The 18783-nt window shown below is 47.9% G+C and overlaps 1 protein-coding gene across 1 annotated transcript; it reads right to left on the minus strand.

Annotated features, from left to right (window-relative positions):
- Window positions 1–8552: 8552 nt before the first annotated feature.
- Window positions 8553–10982, minus strand: RHOB (ras homolog family member B). Its single transcript, XM_047068716.1, has one exon. The coding sequence runs from the start codon at window positions 10621–10623 to the stop codon at window positions 10033–10035; it is 591 nt and encodes a 196-aa protein (XP_046924672.1). The 5' UTR covers window positions 10624–10982; the 3' UTR covers window positions 8553–10032.
- Between the last annotated feature and the right edge of the window lie 7801 nt (window positions 10983–18783).

Here is an 18783-nt window from a genome sequence, read left to right on the forward strand (position 1 = left end):
TTCCATACCAAACCCCTGCCCTGTGCTCCTGCCCCGACAATACAATTTTTGTTCTTATTTAACAAGAAAGTAAAAACAAAACAAAACAAAAACTGGAGCCAACCTGGAACAAAGGCCTTTCCTCCAGTCAAATCCTGCAGTCTAATTAAGCTCAGTTCCCACCTTGTGCCAGGAGAACCAGTTTGCCCAGACTTAAAGCGATTACCAGCTCACTTGTGGTGCGTTTGGTACATTCCTGCAGAAACAGAGCTCTGGGCTCGTGCTCTCAGCGGCACTGTGGGCAACTGATCAAATGTCCTCATTTCTTTGTTTTCCCTTTCCATGGTGGGGTCTGCTGGTTTTGCTGAGCTCATAAAAAAGGCAGGGACTTGCTTTCTCAGGTTACAAATGCAGCAGCTGAGTCCTGGGTCTTGCACACACAGTACTAATGGCTAGATCTTTCAAGCACATTTCTTGATCACTTAGGAGTCGTCAGTGTTTTTCCTGGCACTTGTTCACCTGTAAAAGTTACCAACTCTCCTTCCATCTGTGGCCATGTCAGCAAGGTAAGCTAGGCAGGCTCTCCCTGGCTCTCTGCCCCAGCCACCCTGCTCCTCACTCTGTGTCGATGGGTCAACAAACTGGTACACTGCCCATCCAGCCCCTGCTGAGAGCACCATGCTCCAAGGGAGAAAGCCTGCTGGTCCCCAGACCCCCTTCCCCTCAGCGCTCAGGGGATTCAGCTCCTGCTACCACATCCTCTGGGACCCAACTGGTGGGTACTTCCTTCCTGAGTGGCAATTGATCCTATGCAATCCTGAGAATCCCCAATTTATCAAGGACCCTCTGAACTCAAGCTATTATTCAATAACTTAGTGGTTACCAAGCGCCTATATGTACCAGACCCTACCCTAGACGCTGGGGTTGCAAAAATGAGTATGATGTGATAATTGAGGAGCTTACAGTTGAAAAAGTCCTTGACAAACAAAAGAGTTATTATACACTCATTTATCCAGCAAAATTTATTCCGCTTCTACTTTGTGCTTCAGGTGCTAAGATGAACACCCTAGAGGGAAGGTAACCAAGATTTGTTGAGGACTTAGGATGAGCTGGGCTCTGTGCCGAATGCTTGGGTTGATCTTATTTAATCTCCAAAATTATTTCCACTCTACAAATAGAAAATCTGAGGCGATGGAGAGTAAAAGTAATTGGCCCAAAAATGCACGCAGAGTGTAGACAGAGCTGGGGCTTCTGCCTATAATCCTAGATTTTCCCACTAAACATACTCCCTGTCCTGCTGGGAGAGATAACAACAGAGTGGGACAGAGGGGGGCTCTCCTCCTGCCATCTTTGTTGAGGTCCTGGGCCAGCTCCATGAACTTCAATCTCTTCCAACATCCAGCTGAGGAAGAGAGGGTTACACATGCCCACGTGGGTCCGTGGCCCTGGCTGAAGCCATTTCCAGGGCCTCCTCTGCATCCCACTTTACAATGGCGCTGAGCCTTCTGAATTTTCTGGGCTAACTGGTGAGGCTGCTTTCTAGTTTGTCACCATGTCAGGGAAGGAGGCTGGATCACCTCAGCCTGCTGGACAACTCGTGGCTTTCTAAACCCAATTAGTGCCCCTTTCCCCTTTGAGTTGTTCAGGCCTTCCTTGCAGTTCATCTTTGTTTGTTCTTTCCAGTTTGGCAGGTAACCAACTATACCGTCTATGATTTCTACCATTACCCAGGAAGTAAAAACTTTGAACAGTTCTCCCCTGGCACAGCTAAACATACCTTCTGAAAATCCAGGCTGGCTAATTTATGTCGGTGTTATCTTGTGTGTGTGGTCAGGATCTCCATTTGTCCCACAATTCTAGACTTCCTTAGAAGAAATGTGTAGCCAGAGATTGCTCAGTCTTGAGAAAGGGGGATGGGTAGACGGAGACTCTCATTTACAGAGTCAGCTTGGTTATGTGACCAGATATCACACTTTCCCTTATTTGGACATTGCTGAAGAATGTATATGTTACAAGTGATTTTTTGTTAGCACTCCTATAAATAATACTTTTTATTCTGTCAGAGTCCCATTTATAATCTTTCTACCATTAAATAGCAAATGCATTCCTACATTCCTTTTAGGTGTCTCCAGAAGGTTTCAATTGTTTATCCAAAGGTCAAACAAGTTCTGGAATGAAATGAAATCAATCATTAACAAAGTGATGAGAAACTTGCTCCTAGTAACATTTGTTTCTTCCCCTCTCAGGATTCAAGAGAAAAGGAAAATAGCTCCAAATGACAGCCAGGGGACAGAGGTCAGAGAGTCATAAAAGCCCAAGGCCTGGTTCCATAGCCCTTAGAATTGTACTTTCAGATCACGATTTCTAAAATAGAAAACATGGACCAGTCATGCCAAGCTCCCAACCCAGAGTCCAAAACCACCCAGCTTCCTCAGCCCAAAGTGACGGTAATTGTGCCCACCCCGCCACTCTGGTGGCCCTGGGGAGGGTGGCCTAGAGCCCTGGAAATGTGCTTCTCTACTGCTTGCTCATCCCAGGATCACTGGGAGTATTTCCCCAGGGAGCTTGTTGGGCCAGGCACCTTCTCTCAGTTGGTTTTGTCAGGGCCCAAGGCCCTGCCGCCTAGGAACACTCTCTTAACTGCCCTCGACTCAGCCCCCAAGATGAAAATATTTGGTTATTCGTCACTGCTGCGCTACATGTATCTCATGTCAAAACAGAGCAATTTCCCTGCTTTTTTCTTTCCCAGCACCTAAGGACTGCTGGACCCTCCATGTAGCCCAGCCATTCTTTAACAATGTTTCCCCTTATTCTCCACAGCAGCTGTTGCAAACCTCTGCCACTTCTTTGGGTCTCTTAGAAGTGCGTGCTCCCAAAATCTCTGTCTCTTCTTTAATTAATTAATTCATTCTGCAGCTTATTGAGGTTCTACTATGTGCCAAGCACCGTATTGGGCATTAGAGACTCAGCAGTGATGGAGCGGGCATGGCCTCTAGGCTCATCGTGGAGCTTCTGATCTAGTTTACAGTCTCCTCTCCCTCTACGTACTCTTCCCAGGGCATCTTATCCCTTCTCCAACACTTCTGCTGCCACCTATTCTCTGATGGCTCCCTCTTTGCTCAGCTGACCCATAAACCCATCCAACTATGTGCCATCAGTGCCACATAGGCGTCCTGACTTGTGGCTAGCAGTGAGGAAACTGATCCATGTAGAGAAGGATAGATGACCATCACAGCCACGAATCTTATCCCAGAATATTTTTATCCCAAGGATACCTGTTCTGATTCCGGATGAAACCACCATGATGGAAGCCCCTCAGAAGTGCTGCTTCTCAACCCTCCCTCTCTCTCTGCCCCTTCCCCAGTCATGCTCATTCTAACAAAAATAAATAAACTTAAAAAAAAAAAAAGTGGGGTGCCTGGGTGGCTCAGTCGGTTAAGCATCTAACTCTTGATTTCAGCTCAGGTCATGATCTCATGGTTCATGAGTTTGAGCCCCACATCGGGCTCCATCCATGCTGACAGGGCAGAGCCTGCTTGGGATTTTCTCTCTCTGCTCCTCTCCCACTCATGCTCATGCTCTCTTTCTCTCTCTCTCTTTCTCAAAAATAAATAAGTGAACTTATTGCCCAGGCGTGGATGATAGTCTTCCCTTAAATCTCCACAGCAGAGCTAAATAAAGCCAGGCTGGAACATTTAGCAAGATTTTACTGAAGGTTCCAAAAGAACGGAAGGGAATTTGTTATTTACCGGGCATAACTTGCAACTGGCCATTGAGTATGGTTACTCCTGAAGCCCACAGAACATGAATGGCCCTCATAGGGTCTCTGTCTACCCTGGCCACTCACCTAGAGCAAACGTCTCCTCCCCTCACCCAGCAAGACCTTAAAATCACCTACAGCAGGTCCTCAGGGAGATGAAGGAGCCCCCTTCCCCTGTTGCCTAACTTTCTAAGACCTATCCCAGCACTTGCTTCTTCCAAGGAGGGTGATCTGATGAATGTCTCCTCCCTTCAGGGGAGATTTTTCTCATCCATAAAAGCTGTGACCTTCGCCATGACCCGAGCAGCACACACTGGTCCAACTCTACAGAAAGTACAAGACGGTAGTGTGAGAAGGAAGGTGAGGAGAATGAGCACAGTGGTACCCCATACTCACTGTATATAAAACCATACTCAACATGTCCTTCCAGAGCCCTGCCTCCAAATCTGCCTGTCCTCTGTTTACTCTTGCCTTAAATAATGGCCTCAGCATCCTCAGCATCACCCACATCAGAATCCTAGGGGTCAGCATGGTGCCTCCCACTCAGATCCCCATACCTTCTACCTCCTGAATGCCTTTCCAATCTGCCCTCTCCTCCCCACGTCAGAGCCTTGGTTCAGGCCTTCTCATCTCTACCTAGACCAGGAAAAAAGTCTTCCTGACTGCCCTTCTTGCCTCTGGCTTTCCCTGTTCCAAACCATCCTCCACACTGCAGTCAGGGTTATTTTTCTCAAATCATCCTCCCACCATGTATGTAAGGTCATTGTCCTGGAGCCAGACTGCCTGGGTTCAAATCTGTATGTGTTCTGTGACCATGAGCAAGTTGTCTAACCTCGTACGGTTCAGTTATCCCACCAGGAAGTGAGGATAACACTATTTACCTGAGAGTTGTCATAGAGATTATGGTGTACTGCTTCTAAATGGTCCCCCATGGTCCCACCTTCTGATATGCTTGTCCTTAGGTAATACGCTCCCACTGAGTACGTGCTAGACTCAGTTACTTGTTTCTAATAAATAGAATACAGCAAAAGTAATGGGATGTCACTTCCAAGATTAGGTTGGTCTTGCCTACACTCTCTCTCTCCCTGGATCTTCTCTCTCACTTGCACTGATGAAGCAAGCTTCCGTGTTGTGAATGCCCTATGGAGAGGCCTACTGGTGAGGAGTTGGCCTCAGCCAATGAGAACTGAATCCTGCCAGCAACCAAGTGAGTGGGCCAGATTCTCCAGGGGAGCCTTGAGAAGAATCCAGCCCCAGCCAATATCTTAGTTAGAGTTTTAGCAGAGACCCTGAGCCAGAGGACCCAGCTAAGCTGTATCTGGATTCCTGACTCACAAAAACTGTGAGATAATAAATGCTATTCTTAGCCACTAAGTTTTGAGATAATCTGTTATGCAACAACAGATAACTAATACAGAGACTAAATAAAATGATACAGATGAAGGGCTTAGAATAGGGCCCGATGCTGAGCCAATAAATATTAGCTCTCATCAGCATCATTATTATTACATCTTTCAGACACACTAACTAGACGGAAAGCCCTATGAGGGGACAGAAGATACTTGCCCGTTTGTCTACTGGGTTCCAAGCTCCTGGCATGATGCTAGGCACAGAGTCTCTTCCTCATACAGGAAATACTTGTGGCTAAAAGAATGGGCAGGAAGGAATGAACTGGGTCTTCCAGACTCTTATCTCTCAGGCCAGAAAAGGGGCCTGCTGAGAGTTGGGGCCGGGAGGGACAGCCTGACTGCTCAGGTTCTCCCTCCAGCCAGAGGATGGGCCAAGTAAAGTGGTAAGGGACTGTCCCCCAGTGGGCCAGAGGACAAGGTCCCTTTGTGGTATTCCAGCCTCCTTGAGCCCAGGCTGTGTGTTTCCCAGGAGCACAGTGACCACAAAGCCAGTCCCTGTATCCGCCCCGCCTCCCTGGAAGGCGCAGAGAAAACAATGAAACCGTCATCATCACCAACCTTCTCTACTGGCCTGTGTGTGGACAGGGAAGGCAGGGGAGAGGCTGTGTTTGACTTGGCTGGGTAACATCATTTTTCTTGACTGAAGAAATATATGCCAGAGGGCCTAAAAGTGGAAGGTGGTTCCCACCCAAGAGAGCTTTATTCCCAGAGGCCAGGCCCCACAGTAATACAAAGACGCTATATCTCCCACCTACACATCACTCCATCCTGCTTTAAGACTCAGTTCAAATGTCCCCTCCTCCAAGAAGCCCTCCCCAACTTCCCAGGCTCCTGTTGTGCCCTGGGCCTAATGCCTCCATTTGAGCACACTGTCTTCAGTGCCTTCGTGAATGTATTCCTGGAACTGCCCAGCCCACCAGGGCAAAGACTTTGCCCTATTTGCTTTTGTATCTCTCTCTCATCTCAGCAGAGCTGACAAAGTAGGTGCCAGTGCTGGATGAATTACAGAGAGCTGCTGCATTCTGAATTCAGAAGTGGCAGAAATAAATCTCTAGAAGGGCGTGAAAGCCCCCTTCGCCCAAGAATGTAGAGAAGATAGGGGTTATGTGTGGTTCATCTCAGAAGGGAAGGTCTCAGAAAGTGCTGGACTCTCTGGGGTAAGGAAGTTGGGACTGCAAGGGGTGGGGGTGCGACCCCCTAAGTCCGAGGAATTCCATCTACTCTCCTACCAGATGACCCCCTCCTCTGTGCACTGACAAGGACTCTCCCTCATTTTGAGTCAGTGGTTCTCAAACTGAGGGCCCCAGACCCACGGCATCAGCATGACTTAGGACCTTGCTAGAAATTCAAATTTGGGGTCCCCACCTCAGGCCCGCTGGATCAGAAACTCGGGGGGCTAGGCCTAGCCATCTGTGTTTTAACCAGCCCTCCATGCGATTCTGATGCATGGTTAGGTTTGAAAACCACCATTCTAAGTACACGGAAAAAGAAGTACACACATGTGAAAAAGAACTTAGAAATACAATCCAGATTGGTTTAAAATTAAGATTAAACGAGAACCCAAGCCAGTGCCCCTTGCTATGAAATGCCCGGGATCAATGAAACACCCCACTATTCTCTACGAAACAGCTCAACAGGCAATTAAATGAACTCAGCACATTTATTTTAAATGTGCAAAATGAATTTTCATATCCTAAGAGTAACACCAGATGTTTTACCTCTTTTTCCTAATTGATTTTCCAGCCTACAGCAATTCATCTTTATATTTTCCAGTTGGATCCTAATGCAGCAAGAAGAGTGTGTTCCGGCAGGATTATTAAATGCCATGCATTTTAAAACGAGCATAACTCAGGCTGCCATGCGTCATCTGGGTGGTTGTCTTCCCAAAATAAAAAAAAATAATAATAAAAAAATTAAAAAACCAGACAGCTTTTAGCTACCAGGCAGATTTGAGCAGGCAGGAAACTCAGAAAAGGCCCTTTCAGAGGGCTGGGTGGGTCTCCGGGCTCTTGGCTGGTTACAAAGCTGAGTCCTGGGCATTGAGCCCAAGCCTGAGCTCTTCTCCAGAGTCCTGCACTCCCTGGTACAGAAGGATTTGCTAGCTGTAAAACCTGCAAATCAACACTTTGTTTTTCAATGGGAAGTTTTGTCTTTAAGCAAGGAAGAAACAGTAGGCTCTGGGGATGGAGGTGAGTGGGGCTGGGGGGCCAAGGAAAGGGGGGGGCAGTGGCTCAAGGAAGAAGCCAGCCTGGGTGGACCATCTCCCACTCTGCCCTTGGAGAAGCCCAGACAATTCCCCTCTGTTGGCCTATGGGCCTGGCTGTGCAGGAGGCCCTGTTCTGGACACATTTAAGTGGGTGAAAGGTCACCAGCGACCAGGTTTGCCTCACACAACAAAAGACCCTGGGTGTCTGGAAAGACAGGGAACAGAAGCCTCAAGCTTTCAAGCAAATGACTTCAAAAGGAGACTCCTCGGTCTCAGCCCTGGGTGTGCAGGGAGATAGGGAGAGCAGCCAAGGGCTGGAAAGTCAGAAAGTGCGGATTCCCAAAACAAAAACCGCACATCTTAGGTAGCTGGGAGAGGTGAACACTATCAGCCACATTCCCTAGAAACTGCTGAGAGCTGGCAGGTTTGAGCCATCATGCCTGGAGCAGGATTTTGGTGTGGTCTCCAAGTATCACTCTGCCCTGCCTAGCTGCTGCTGAGACCCCCTGCAGTTGGCTAAGTGTCTGAATTTGGAGCTCATCCTGATTAAATCTCACAATGTGGCTGCCCCAGCTTTAAATCACAGCCACCCCAAACATCCAGTGTTCTGTCCGTGATGTGGCCATTCTCTGAACTTAGAATACAGCATTCTAGGTTCTGTATAGACACACACGGAGACAAAAGTTTGATGGAAGAATCAGGTCCTGATTTGGGCTCTCCCCTTCCACCTAGGAGCTCCAGCTAGAAAGGTAACAACCTACAGGTAACAACCTGCAATCTGGGGTACTGTGGAACCCCTTGAGGATGTGAAGGGAACCTGGTAACCAGCCTCCTAGCTAGTGACCTCGGCCCCACATCTGTGACAAACACAAAAAGGTTACCTAATTTAACATGCACGAATGACAACCTTTCAAGTTTCAAGGAGTAAGAACCCACGGACTTAGACACGGTGTTATAGGCAGACAGTATGCATTAGTCAGAGACTTTGGCACTGGGTGCTTGAGTCCCCCACTCATCTTCCTCTGGGATGGGGACAGGAGCAACTGGTCTCCCGTGCCACCCAACCCCCCACACATCCCCAAAGGATTTCAGCCTCATTTACTCCAAACACCATGAGGGAAAGAGTGGCGGCAAGAAGGATCTTGCCTAGAAGTCTCTCCTTGCCCCCACACGCTATTAAATCACAAGAGCCATTTTATAAATGTCATCATCATAGTCTTTTTAATATTTTACATAAAAAAACTGTATACACAGCTTATAGAACTTTTATGTAAACATCATAAGCTCACCACTTTGTCATTTGTCAGTTTATTTAAAAAATAAAAAAACAAGACAACAATTTAGTAGAAGTACCACTGGGTGGGGAAGGGAGGGGGAGAAAGGAGAGACTAGGGGTAGGGGTAGGTTCATTCTCTGTACAGAGATGCAGAGAAAATTTCACATAGCTTTAAAGACTGCCTTGTGAAGAAAAAAAAAAGGAGGGGGGGTTAAATAGGTCCCAATACTTGTTACTGCCCTTTTATCAAAATAGTGCGCATACCTGCACAAATAAAATCGCAAAACAGTGTTGCCACTTTTTTTTTCAAGAAAACTAAAACAATAATTAGTGGTTTCTTTTTCCTCTTGTTTAAAAGTCATCATCATCTTAAAAAAAAAAAAACATCAGAAGTAAATGAGGTTACAGCGTACAAGGGTGGTCAGAATGCTACTGTCTTATGCAAATGACAAGTGCATTAAGTGTCAAACAATAAAACAATTGTGCAAAGAATTCTTTCAAAAAAACCCCAGCAAGTTTTAGCTTTTAAATAAATCAAATAACATCAGTTTCTTGGAATGAACAATTTCCACTTGTATGACAGGCACAAAGTTCGCTTATGGCAAAAAAAAAACGACCCAAAGCCCTCTCTCCCTCCTCCAGCCCAGGGCTAGTGAGGGGTTCGCCTGGGGCTGGCCCGCAGGAGACGTGAGTCTGGAAGCTGTGTCCTCTCAGCCCCAAGGCTGTTGCAAAAGTCTTCCCCAGGGGTTGGAAAGATTGCCAAGTCCTGTTCATGCTTGGATGGGCGCCCGACCCAAGGTGGGCCGGAGCTGTTCTGGCGCCCTGTCACTCCACCCACCACCACCATTAAATAACACCATCCTACCTTCGAAAATAAAATTATATCTATATTTATATAACACCCCATCCTCCCCAGCCCTCCCCTCCCGCAGTTCCCGCGGTCTATGTTACAGACAAGGGACAGCAGGCGCTCGCTGGTTCCGGGCGCGCATCTGATGGGGCGCGGCTGCACCCCGGCGCCAAGCTCTTCTCCCGGGATCAGAGGCGGGGGTGGGTGAAAGTGGGGCGGGGGAATCGAACAAACACACAGCCACACACTCCGAAGAGGCTCGGCTCTTCAGAAAGGGGTGCTCAGGGGACCCTTGGCACTCAGCGGGGCGCCCGGGCCTGTGCAACACAACCCGACGCACACAGACACTGGAAAGGGGGCGCCCGGTGCCTCCCACGGCGATCCCAGAGCCGCCGGGTCACAGCTGCCGGGCCGAAAGGCAGACGTCAGGCAGTCCGGTGGGGTCCTTGGGGGGCGCAGGTCTCCCCTTCTTCGGGCTCGGTGTGGAGGGGGAGGGTCGAGCCCGAGAGGGGGGAGCCGCGCCGGCAGGGGCAGGCAGGGCGGGCGCGGCCCTCATAGCACCTTGCAGCAGTTGATGCAGCCGTTCTGGGAGCCGTAGCGCTTCTGCAGCGCGGCGCGCGTGGCGGTCTCGAAGACCTCGCGCACGCCCTCCTTGGTCTTGGCGGAGCACTCGAGGTAGTCGTAGGCTTGGATGCGCACGGCCATGGCGCGGCCGTCATCCGTGCGCACGGGTTCCTGCTTCATGCGGGCCAGCTCCGTGCGGACGTGCTCGTCGCTGCGCAGGTCTTTCTTGTTGGCCACCAGGATGATGGGCACGTTGGGGCAGAAGTGCTTCACCTCGGGCACCCACTTCTCGGGGATGTTCTCTAGCGAATCGGGGCTGTCCACTGAGAAGCACATGAGGATCACATCGGTGTCTGGGTAGGAGAGCGGCCGCAGGCGGTCGTAGTCCTCCTGGCCCGCCGTGTCCCACAGCGCCAGCTCCACCTGCTTGCCGTCCACCTCGATATCGGCCACATAGTTCTCGAAGACGGTGGGCACGTACACCTCGGGGAACTCGTCCTTACTGAACACGATCAGCAGGCACGTCTTGCCGCACGCGCCGTCGCCCACCACCACCAGCTTCTTGCGGATGGCCGCCATGAGCGGGCCGGGCCCGGGCAGCAGGAGGGGGCCCGCGAACGCCTCGCTGCCGTCCCGCTCGCCGCTCACTGCTCACCTCGGGCTGCGCGCTGGGGGCGAGGGTCGCTAGCTGCACCCGGGCCCCGCGGTGGCGCGTTCTCTCGGTGCGCTCAGGCTGCCGTGGCGGGGGCGCGGGGGCATAGGGCGCGCCGTGGGTCTCCGCGCTGCTCCGGGGCGGTGGCCGCTCTTCTCGCCCCGGGCCCGGGGTCGGTGCCTTTGTGCGCAAACGGTGGCTCGGGCAGCGGAGCCGGCCGGGTCCCTTCCCCAGTTTCTATAGGTGTCGCCCGGGATACAAGAGAGCACTGACTACAGGCAGACTGCGGTAGCAGATGCGGGCTGCGGCCCTAGCGCCCGCTATTTAAAGAGTTCGGCCACTTTCTTAATATAGCCGCCCAATGGGAAGCGAGCCGACTGAGCTCATCGCTGCGGAGCTTGACTCTGATTGGCCACCCGCTGCAGCCCAGGGGCGGGGCCGGCCGAGCTTGATTGACGGCCCAGGCCGCGGGGCTGGGAGAGGCGGCGTTTGGGGAGTCTGCGCCTCCGCTGTCGCTGCGGGGCTCTGGCCGCACCAGGGTTCCCCCCTCCTCTTTCCCGCGTTCTGTTCGCAGCCAGCCCGGGCCCGGAGCTGGCGGCCGGGAGCCTGCGGGGCCTGGGCGAGCGGATCCGAGAGAGGCTGCACTTTGTGGGGCGTTGGCTCAAAATCGTCCCGCTTCCTTGCAAACTCCCAGCGGTGGCCGGCCCTGTGGGGGAGGGAGCGGCTCCTTTAAGCGGTTTTGTTTTTAAATAAACACACGCGCGCGCTCTCTCTCTCTCTCTCTCTCTCTCTCTCACACACACACACACACACGTTTGTTTCCGAGTAAGGTTTTTTTCTTTTCCCTTAGAAGCGGCCCTTTCCCTCACCTACTCCGCCACTCCCAACTCCCCCCACCCTTGTACTCTTCCCTGGGACAGCCCTAGGTTTGGACACAGAGACCAAAAGCTGACTGTGAGCTGGGTGGTCCTGGGCCTAGCTTCTAGCTCTTCAAGTCCTATCGCCTACCCTCTTCCTGCCCCACCCCCTACACACACACCCCCATCTCTAGGTGAGGATTAGGGAAGGAGAGACCCGTGAAAAAGGAAGATTGAGGCTGGGTGCAGGACTTTATGTCCACTTGGAGGAAGTTACCAGGCAGCAAAAGGCAGCCTCAGCCAGGGGTTGCATGATGAATTCGGGTCCTGGTAGTAAGGCTGAGAACTGTCAGAAGTAAACAGTACAATAAAATCCAACAACCTCCCACCCCATTAGGCAAGAAGAGAGACAGGGGACAGAGAGGGGCGGACAGAGGACTTGCAGGTGAGGACCCAGCAAGTTCGTCTCTGGTAGGGTGCTAGGTCTCCTCCTACACACCAGGACTTGATTCATCTATCCCAAACTCTGATCTAAAAGGACCTAAGGCAAAGAATTTCACAGGACAGAAGAGGGAGGGGTGGGGACAGAGGGAGGGCTTCCTCGAAGGAGGCAAAGCCTTAAAAAAGGAGAGAGGTAGGAAGGAGGAAGACATACTCGAAGAACAGGGAATAGCTTAGTGCGACTGCACTTGATGGAGAGAGAGAGTCGAAACTCAGGTGGAGGCTAATCATGGAGGGCTAAAGTACCAACTGAACAGATTGGGGCATATCCATTTTAGAGGCAGTGGGATGCTTATTGGTTTTTCAGCAAAGGAGAGACCCACACATCAGGACGAAGTTATGGCCTCAGGTTTCTGCCTCCCTGTCTAAGACTGGAAGCTGGTAGAGAGCCAAAATTCCATCTTCTCTCAGCATCTTGAAGACCTACCACAATGCCTGGCTCTATGCAAGAATCACTAAATGACTGTTGAGAATTCACTCAAATGCTCAGAACTTTCTGGGGGTCTCCTACCTCAGACTCCAGACTCCCCCTTAACAACCATCCAACCGAACCCATGCAGCCAGCTGTCACCAAGCTGTCGTATTTTCTCCTATGATTCATATTTTGAGGTCTGGGTCTCTACATGAACACCACAGATATAACAAGTCAAATAAGACAGTAGTGCCCTAACCCCTAGAGCCTGTCCCATAGGGAACATATTCAAATGCCCCAAAGGGCTTCCCTCATACTGGATAAGCTCCACTGTTCTTGTTTTCCAGATTTAAGGGACTAAATTGTCAACAAGTAATTTTTGCTCAGTAGGATCCCACAGGAGAAAAGAAGGGGTTTTTTGATCATTGGTTTAGGGCTCCCATCAGCAAATTTTTCTTCTTCCTTTCTTTCTTTTCCCTGTTAAAAAAATCTTATTTTTTCTTCTTTTAGTCAAAACCGTTTATAGCTGTATTGTTTACATGGCTTTTCTTTGTCTTAATATAGCTTGGGAACCTTGGCTATGCTCTTAAGCTTCAAATATTAAGAAAATATCAAACAATTAAAGCTTTGTGCCATGTATTTTTTAAAAAACTGAAACACAAAGAATCAGGAAGAAGGATTCAATTCACTCATTTCCTGATTCTCAGACATAATATATGAGTGTTCCAAGCCTGAATTTCAATATCGCAATAATTTCTAAAAATACTCAGTTGGTAAATATGCCAAAGTAAACAAATAGAAAAATCCGTGCTCTGCAGCTACTTCTCTTCGTGGTATTCATTTTTACGTCCCGGAGACGTCGACAAATTCTGTGGAGACTGACTACTTCAAAGACTCCACCACTCACAAGATAAACTTTTCCAAACTAGGTGATGTGTCAAACAGACTCCTCCCTGCCTCCCTTCTCCCTTCACGGGACACTCCCATTGCCGGCAAGGGCGAGGATTCCTCCAGAAGAAGAATTCATTTTAAAAATTAGTTTTATTAACATATAGATCCACTGTATGGCAGATACCACACCAGTGAGAGAGGGAAATTATCCCTCAGACAAAGGGAGATGTTAATCTTTCTCCAATCTTCAGTTTAATTTGTTTGGTTTTCTTTTTTGTCCAGCATTTCCTACAGATCCTTTAAATCACCCCCAACTGCTCTCAGACAAGACCAGAGACTGGAATGTTCATTAGATTTTAGTGCCACCTTGTGGCAATCTTAATGGGTTTTTCCCCCCCTTAAAGAACCTTACATGTGTATATAGTACTATATATGTGTATATCCATGGTATGTGTTTTACAAGTAGATTCTTTAGGAATTCATCACAGATATATTTATACACACATATTAACTATTGTCATATACACTTAAGAAATTAATTCCTTCCATGGGGTGCCTGGGTCAGTTAAACATCGAATTTTTGATTTTGGTTCAGGTCATGACCCCAGGGTCCTGGGATTGCATCCTGTGGCTGGCTCTGTGCTGAGCATGAAGCCTGCTTAAGATTGTCTCTCTCTCCCTCTGCTCCTCTCCCCCGCTCACACGTGCTCTCTCTCTCTCTCTTTCTCTAAAACAAACAAACAGTAAATTTTTAATGTAAAAAAAGAATTAATTCCTTCCTAAATAAACTTTTTTTTTTTTTTAATTTTAGAGAGTGAGAAAGACAGCGCACATGTGTGAGCAGGGAAGAGGGATGGAGGAAAGAGGCAGACGGAGACAGAGAGAGAGAATCTTGAGCAGACTCCATGCTGTCCCACGCTGCTGAGCCCCACATGAGTCTCGATCCTGCAAGCCTAGAATCATGACCTGAGCCTAAATCAAGAGTGGGACACTTAACCGCTTAACCAACTGAGCCACCCAGGAGCCCCATAAATAGTAACTTCTGAAAGAGATTCCAAGAAGGGCACCTAGGTGGCTCAGTCAGTTAAGTGTCCCACTCTTGATTTTGGCCTGGGTCATGATCTCATGGTTCGAGGGATGGCGCCCACATCGAGCTCCACACAGAGTTCTCAGAGCCTGCTTGGGATCCTCTCTTTCTCTTTGCCCCTCTCCTGCACTTGCTCATGCGCTCTCTCTCTCTCTCTCTCTCACACACACACACAGAATTAAAAATAAGCTTTAAAAAAAACTTTAAAAGAGATTCAAAGAAAGAGACATAAAGCTATGGAATTTTGCTAATTTACATAAAAAATGGATCTCTTTTGCCCTACATGTAATACATAGAAATGTAAAACAACCTCAACCACAAAAACCATCTTCTTTTTTCCCCCTAGTTAAGAAAGCAGTTGTTGGATATTCTGGTGTAATTAGAAGTTATGCTTATTTGCCAGCAAACATTTACTGGGAATCAACAATGCCATAGACATTCCTGACAGCATTTGATTTTTTAATTTTTTTTCCAACTTGAGGAGTAGCTTCAAGTCTCTAGAAAAATTGTCAACCTTCCATCTCAGTGCAGTGAGTTCTGAAAAGGGAAAGGCTCTTCTAGAACTACACATGCTATTGCAATATGGGAAAACCAAAGTGGTCCCGTCTGGTCCTTTTGAGCACATTCAGCCATGAGTTACAGAGCTGAGCCTTCGAGCCGCTTTCTGAGGTCTCAGGTAAAAGCAACAGCTTTTACTGGGTAAAACATCCCAGTCCTGCCCTGGGATTGTGACCCAGTGCGACCCAGGCCTAACACAGGGAAGGCTGGGCTCACAGAACCACCATAGCTAAACTGTTAAACTTCAGAATGTGGGCACTGAACTCTGATAAGACACCCATCTGTCTAGCCTAGGGCCAGGTCAAGGTGAGTAGGCAGTGGGCAAGGACCACCTCCTAATCACCCTTAAACTGCACTGTCCGATCCAGTAGCCACTGGCCACATGTGGCTGTTGGACACTTGAAATGCTGCTCGTGCTGCTGCGCTAAGTTTTTAATGTTATCTGATTTTAATTAATTGAAATTGAAAAACTGATATTCAGGGTGGAGGAAATGGGTAGATCTTGATCAGACAGTACAAACTTCCAGTTACTAGATGAGTAAGTTCTAGGGATCTAAGGCACGTGGTAACTGTAGTTAAAAATACAGCATTAATACTTGAAAGTTGCTAAGAGAGTAGATAATAAATGCCATCACCACAAAAAAGAAATGGTAATTATGTGACATGATGGAGGTGTGGCTATGGTGGTAATCATTTTGCAATAAGGAAGTATATCACATCAACACTTTAAACGTGTACACCTAGGGGCGCCTGAGTGGCGCAGTCGGTTAAGCGTCCGACTTCAGCCAGGTCACGATCTCGCGGTCCGGGAGTTCGAGCCCCACGTCAGGCTCTGGGCTGATGGCTCAGAGCCTGGAGCCTGTTTCCGATTCTGTGTCTCCCTCTCTCTCTGCCCCTCCCCCGTTCATGCTCTGTCTCTCTCTGTCCCAAAAATAAATAAACGTTGAAAAAAAAAAAATTAAACGTGTACACCTAAAACTTACCCAATGTTTTGTGTCAATTATAGCTCAAAATAATGGAAAAAGAAAGAATTAAGTGAATTCTCATATGGACCACAAAAAAATAAAAAGATAAAACTGATATTTAATTCAGCTGCTGGGAAACTTTTACATATGTTTGAAACAACTTAGCTATGTGAATCTACTTTTCCCTACTGGAAATTTTATAAACTCTAAATACAGACTGAGTATTTTCAATGAAAATTTAGCACCTGAATTAAGATGGGCTGTAACTATAAAATAAAAACTAGAATTTGAAGTCTCAGATTGAAAAACATGTAAAATAGTCCATTAATAATTTTTATATTAATTACATATTGAAATGATATATTTTAGATAACTGAATATATTTTTAATATATTAGATTTAATATGTTGGATATACTTGGATATATAATTCAAAATAATTTACCTCTTTTTTATGGTTTTTTAATGTGACAACCAGAACATTTTAAATCTTTATTTAAATTTATTTATTTATTTATTTTGAGAGAGAAAGAGACAGAGAGCACGAGCAAGGGAGAGGCAGAGAGAGAAGGAGAGAGAGAATCCCGAGCCGGCCCTGCACTGTCAGCGCAGAGCCCAATGCGGGGCCCGATCTCACAAACCGTGAAGTTATGACCTGAGCTGAAACCAAGAGTCAGACACCCAACAGACTGAGCCACTCAGGCACCCCTAATTTTTTTTAATGTTTATTTATTTTGGGGAGACAGACAGAGTGCAAGCAGGGGAAGGGCAGAGAGACAGACACAGAATCTGAAGCAGGCTCCAGGCTCTGAGCTGTCAGCACAGAGCCCGATGCGGGGCCGGAACCGACGAAGCTCAGGATCATGACCTGAGACGAAGTCAGATGCTTACCCGACTGAGCCACCCAGGTGCTCCATAATGTTTATTTATTTTTGAGAGAGAAACAGAGCACAAGTGAGGGAGGGGTGGAAAGAGGGGAGACACAGAATCCGAAGCAGGCTCCAGGCTCCGAGCTGTCAACACAAGGCCGGTGCAGGGCTCGAACTCACAAACCGTGAGATCATGACTGGAGCCGAAGTTGGACGCTTAATTGACTGAACCACCCAGGCACCCCATAGAAAATTCTAAATGACACGTGTGGCTCACGTTACACATGTATTGGATGGCTCTGCCCTAAAATGTCTACAAGTCCATGTGTCTCCCTAGCTACTCCCTCATGCATCATCTCAGGGAGTCACTTTTGTATGAGCCCCCTGAAACCTGTTAATCTTCCTATGGGTATGCTTTCCTTTTATTTGTGCTAAACCCGCTGCTGGGTTTTGTTTCATAGGGCCCAGGCAGCTGAACACTGTGGTTGGGACAATCTGGAGCCTCCCTGTCCCCCTCTCTGTCACTGCTCTCCAGGCCAGGCACCCCCAGTGCCTTTCATCTACCCCCTGTAAATCAGCAGCCCCCTCCCTAATGTGTCCAACTCTCATCCCAACACTGGGAGGTGTTTTCTTGAACAATAGAGCTGTTTGGCCTTTCTGCATGATGACATATTTTCCTTTCCAACAAACAGAATCAACATCTAGTTCTTTTCCAATTTTGGTAGTAAAATAGAGGCTGTAGATTATTCTCTGGAACTCTCCTATCAAACCTCAATCCTCTCAGTTCAATTCAGCAAGCACGGATTGAAGAGGGGACTACAGAAGGGTAAGGAAGGACACAAAGGATAAGTAGGGCACAGAACCAACATGTAAAGATACACACACACCCCAATGGGGGTTGAGACATCACTAATACCTAAATGAAAGGTGGAGGTGACTTCACACAGGAAGTCACATTTGAGCAGGGCCTTGACAACCAAGTAGGATTTTTCCAGAAGAAAGAAATACCTCTTTGCACCAGCTAAAACATTGACTGTGTAACTATTGTGCGGACAAAGTTTCTAATCAGAGCCATTTGAGGAGAAGGGGGAAGTAGCAACAGGACAAGTAGAAACATGTTCCTCCTTCTATGCATGAGATCTGCCTGATAGTAACAGCATTGTGAGGTTTGCCTCACCCTGAAAAAGGGAGGGCAGAAAGGAAGGAGGAAGGTCAGGAGAACTTGCCATTATCTACTGCCCACATGACAAAATCCACCCTGGCAAATGCTGGCCAGGTCTGTGGCCTATGCTGGGAGGGCACATACATTGTTACATTAGCAAAAGCACATACATACATTGTTACTTTAGCAAAACCTATAGGAAAGTGGTGTGGCGACTCAGTAAACCAAAGGGAGGGGAGCCTCACACCAGGAGGCTGGAGACCTGCTTTTCCCGGCTCCCAGTTCCTAGCTGCTCAGCTTGGGGCAGACTCTCCTTTCTGGGTCTCAGTTTCCCCATGAGATGCAAAACTGCAAGACTGGAAACTCAGGTGTCCACAGGGGTCCAGCAGGTCACATAACTGTGTGTAAGACACTGGGCAGTGGTGGGGCCTGGGGGAGCACCTGGAGAACGTGCTGTACTAAGTTATCAAAGTCCAGAATTGAAAAGCAAACCACTGCATTGCCCAGAAAAGGCACAAGCAAAGCAGGCTGGATTTGGCCAGAACCAGTTTGTGAGTCCCGACTAGATACATTTCATTTTTAATGAATCAAAGGAGCTCACCTAAAGAAAATAATATCATTAATCCTTTCATAAAGTGGAAAAAAATGTATAAAGCAAAAACTCATTTTTATTTAATTTTATTATCCAAGACCTTTTCTTTGAATTGCTTAAACTGAGGTCAAAACGACAAAATATGCCAAAGTATAGAATCTAGGGAAATGTGGTCTTACATAAGAATAGTTATT

This window comes from Lynx rufus, unplaced genomic scaffold (assembly GCF_022079265.1).
Source record: "Lynx rufus isolate CCGP_SWC_20201006 ecotype Redwood Valley unplaced genomic scaffold, mLynRuf1.p SCAF_8, whole genome shotgun sequence".
Taxonomy (NCBI): domain Eukaryota; kingdom Metazoa; phylum Chordata; class Mammalia; order Carnivora; family Felidae; genus Lynx; species Lynx rufus.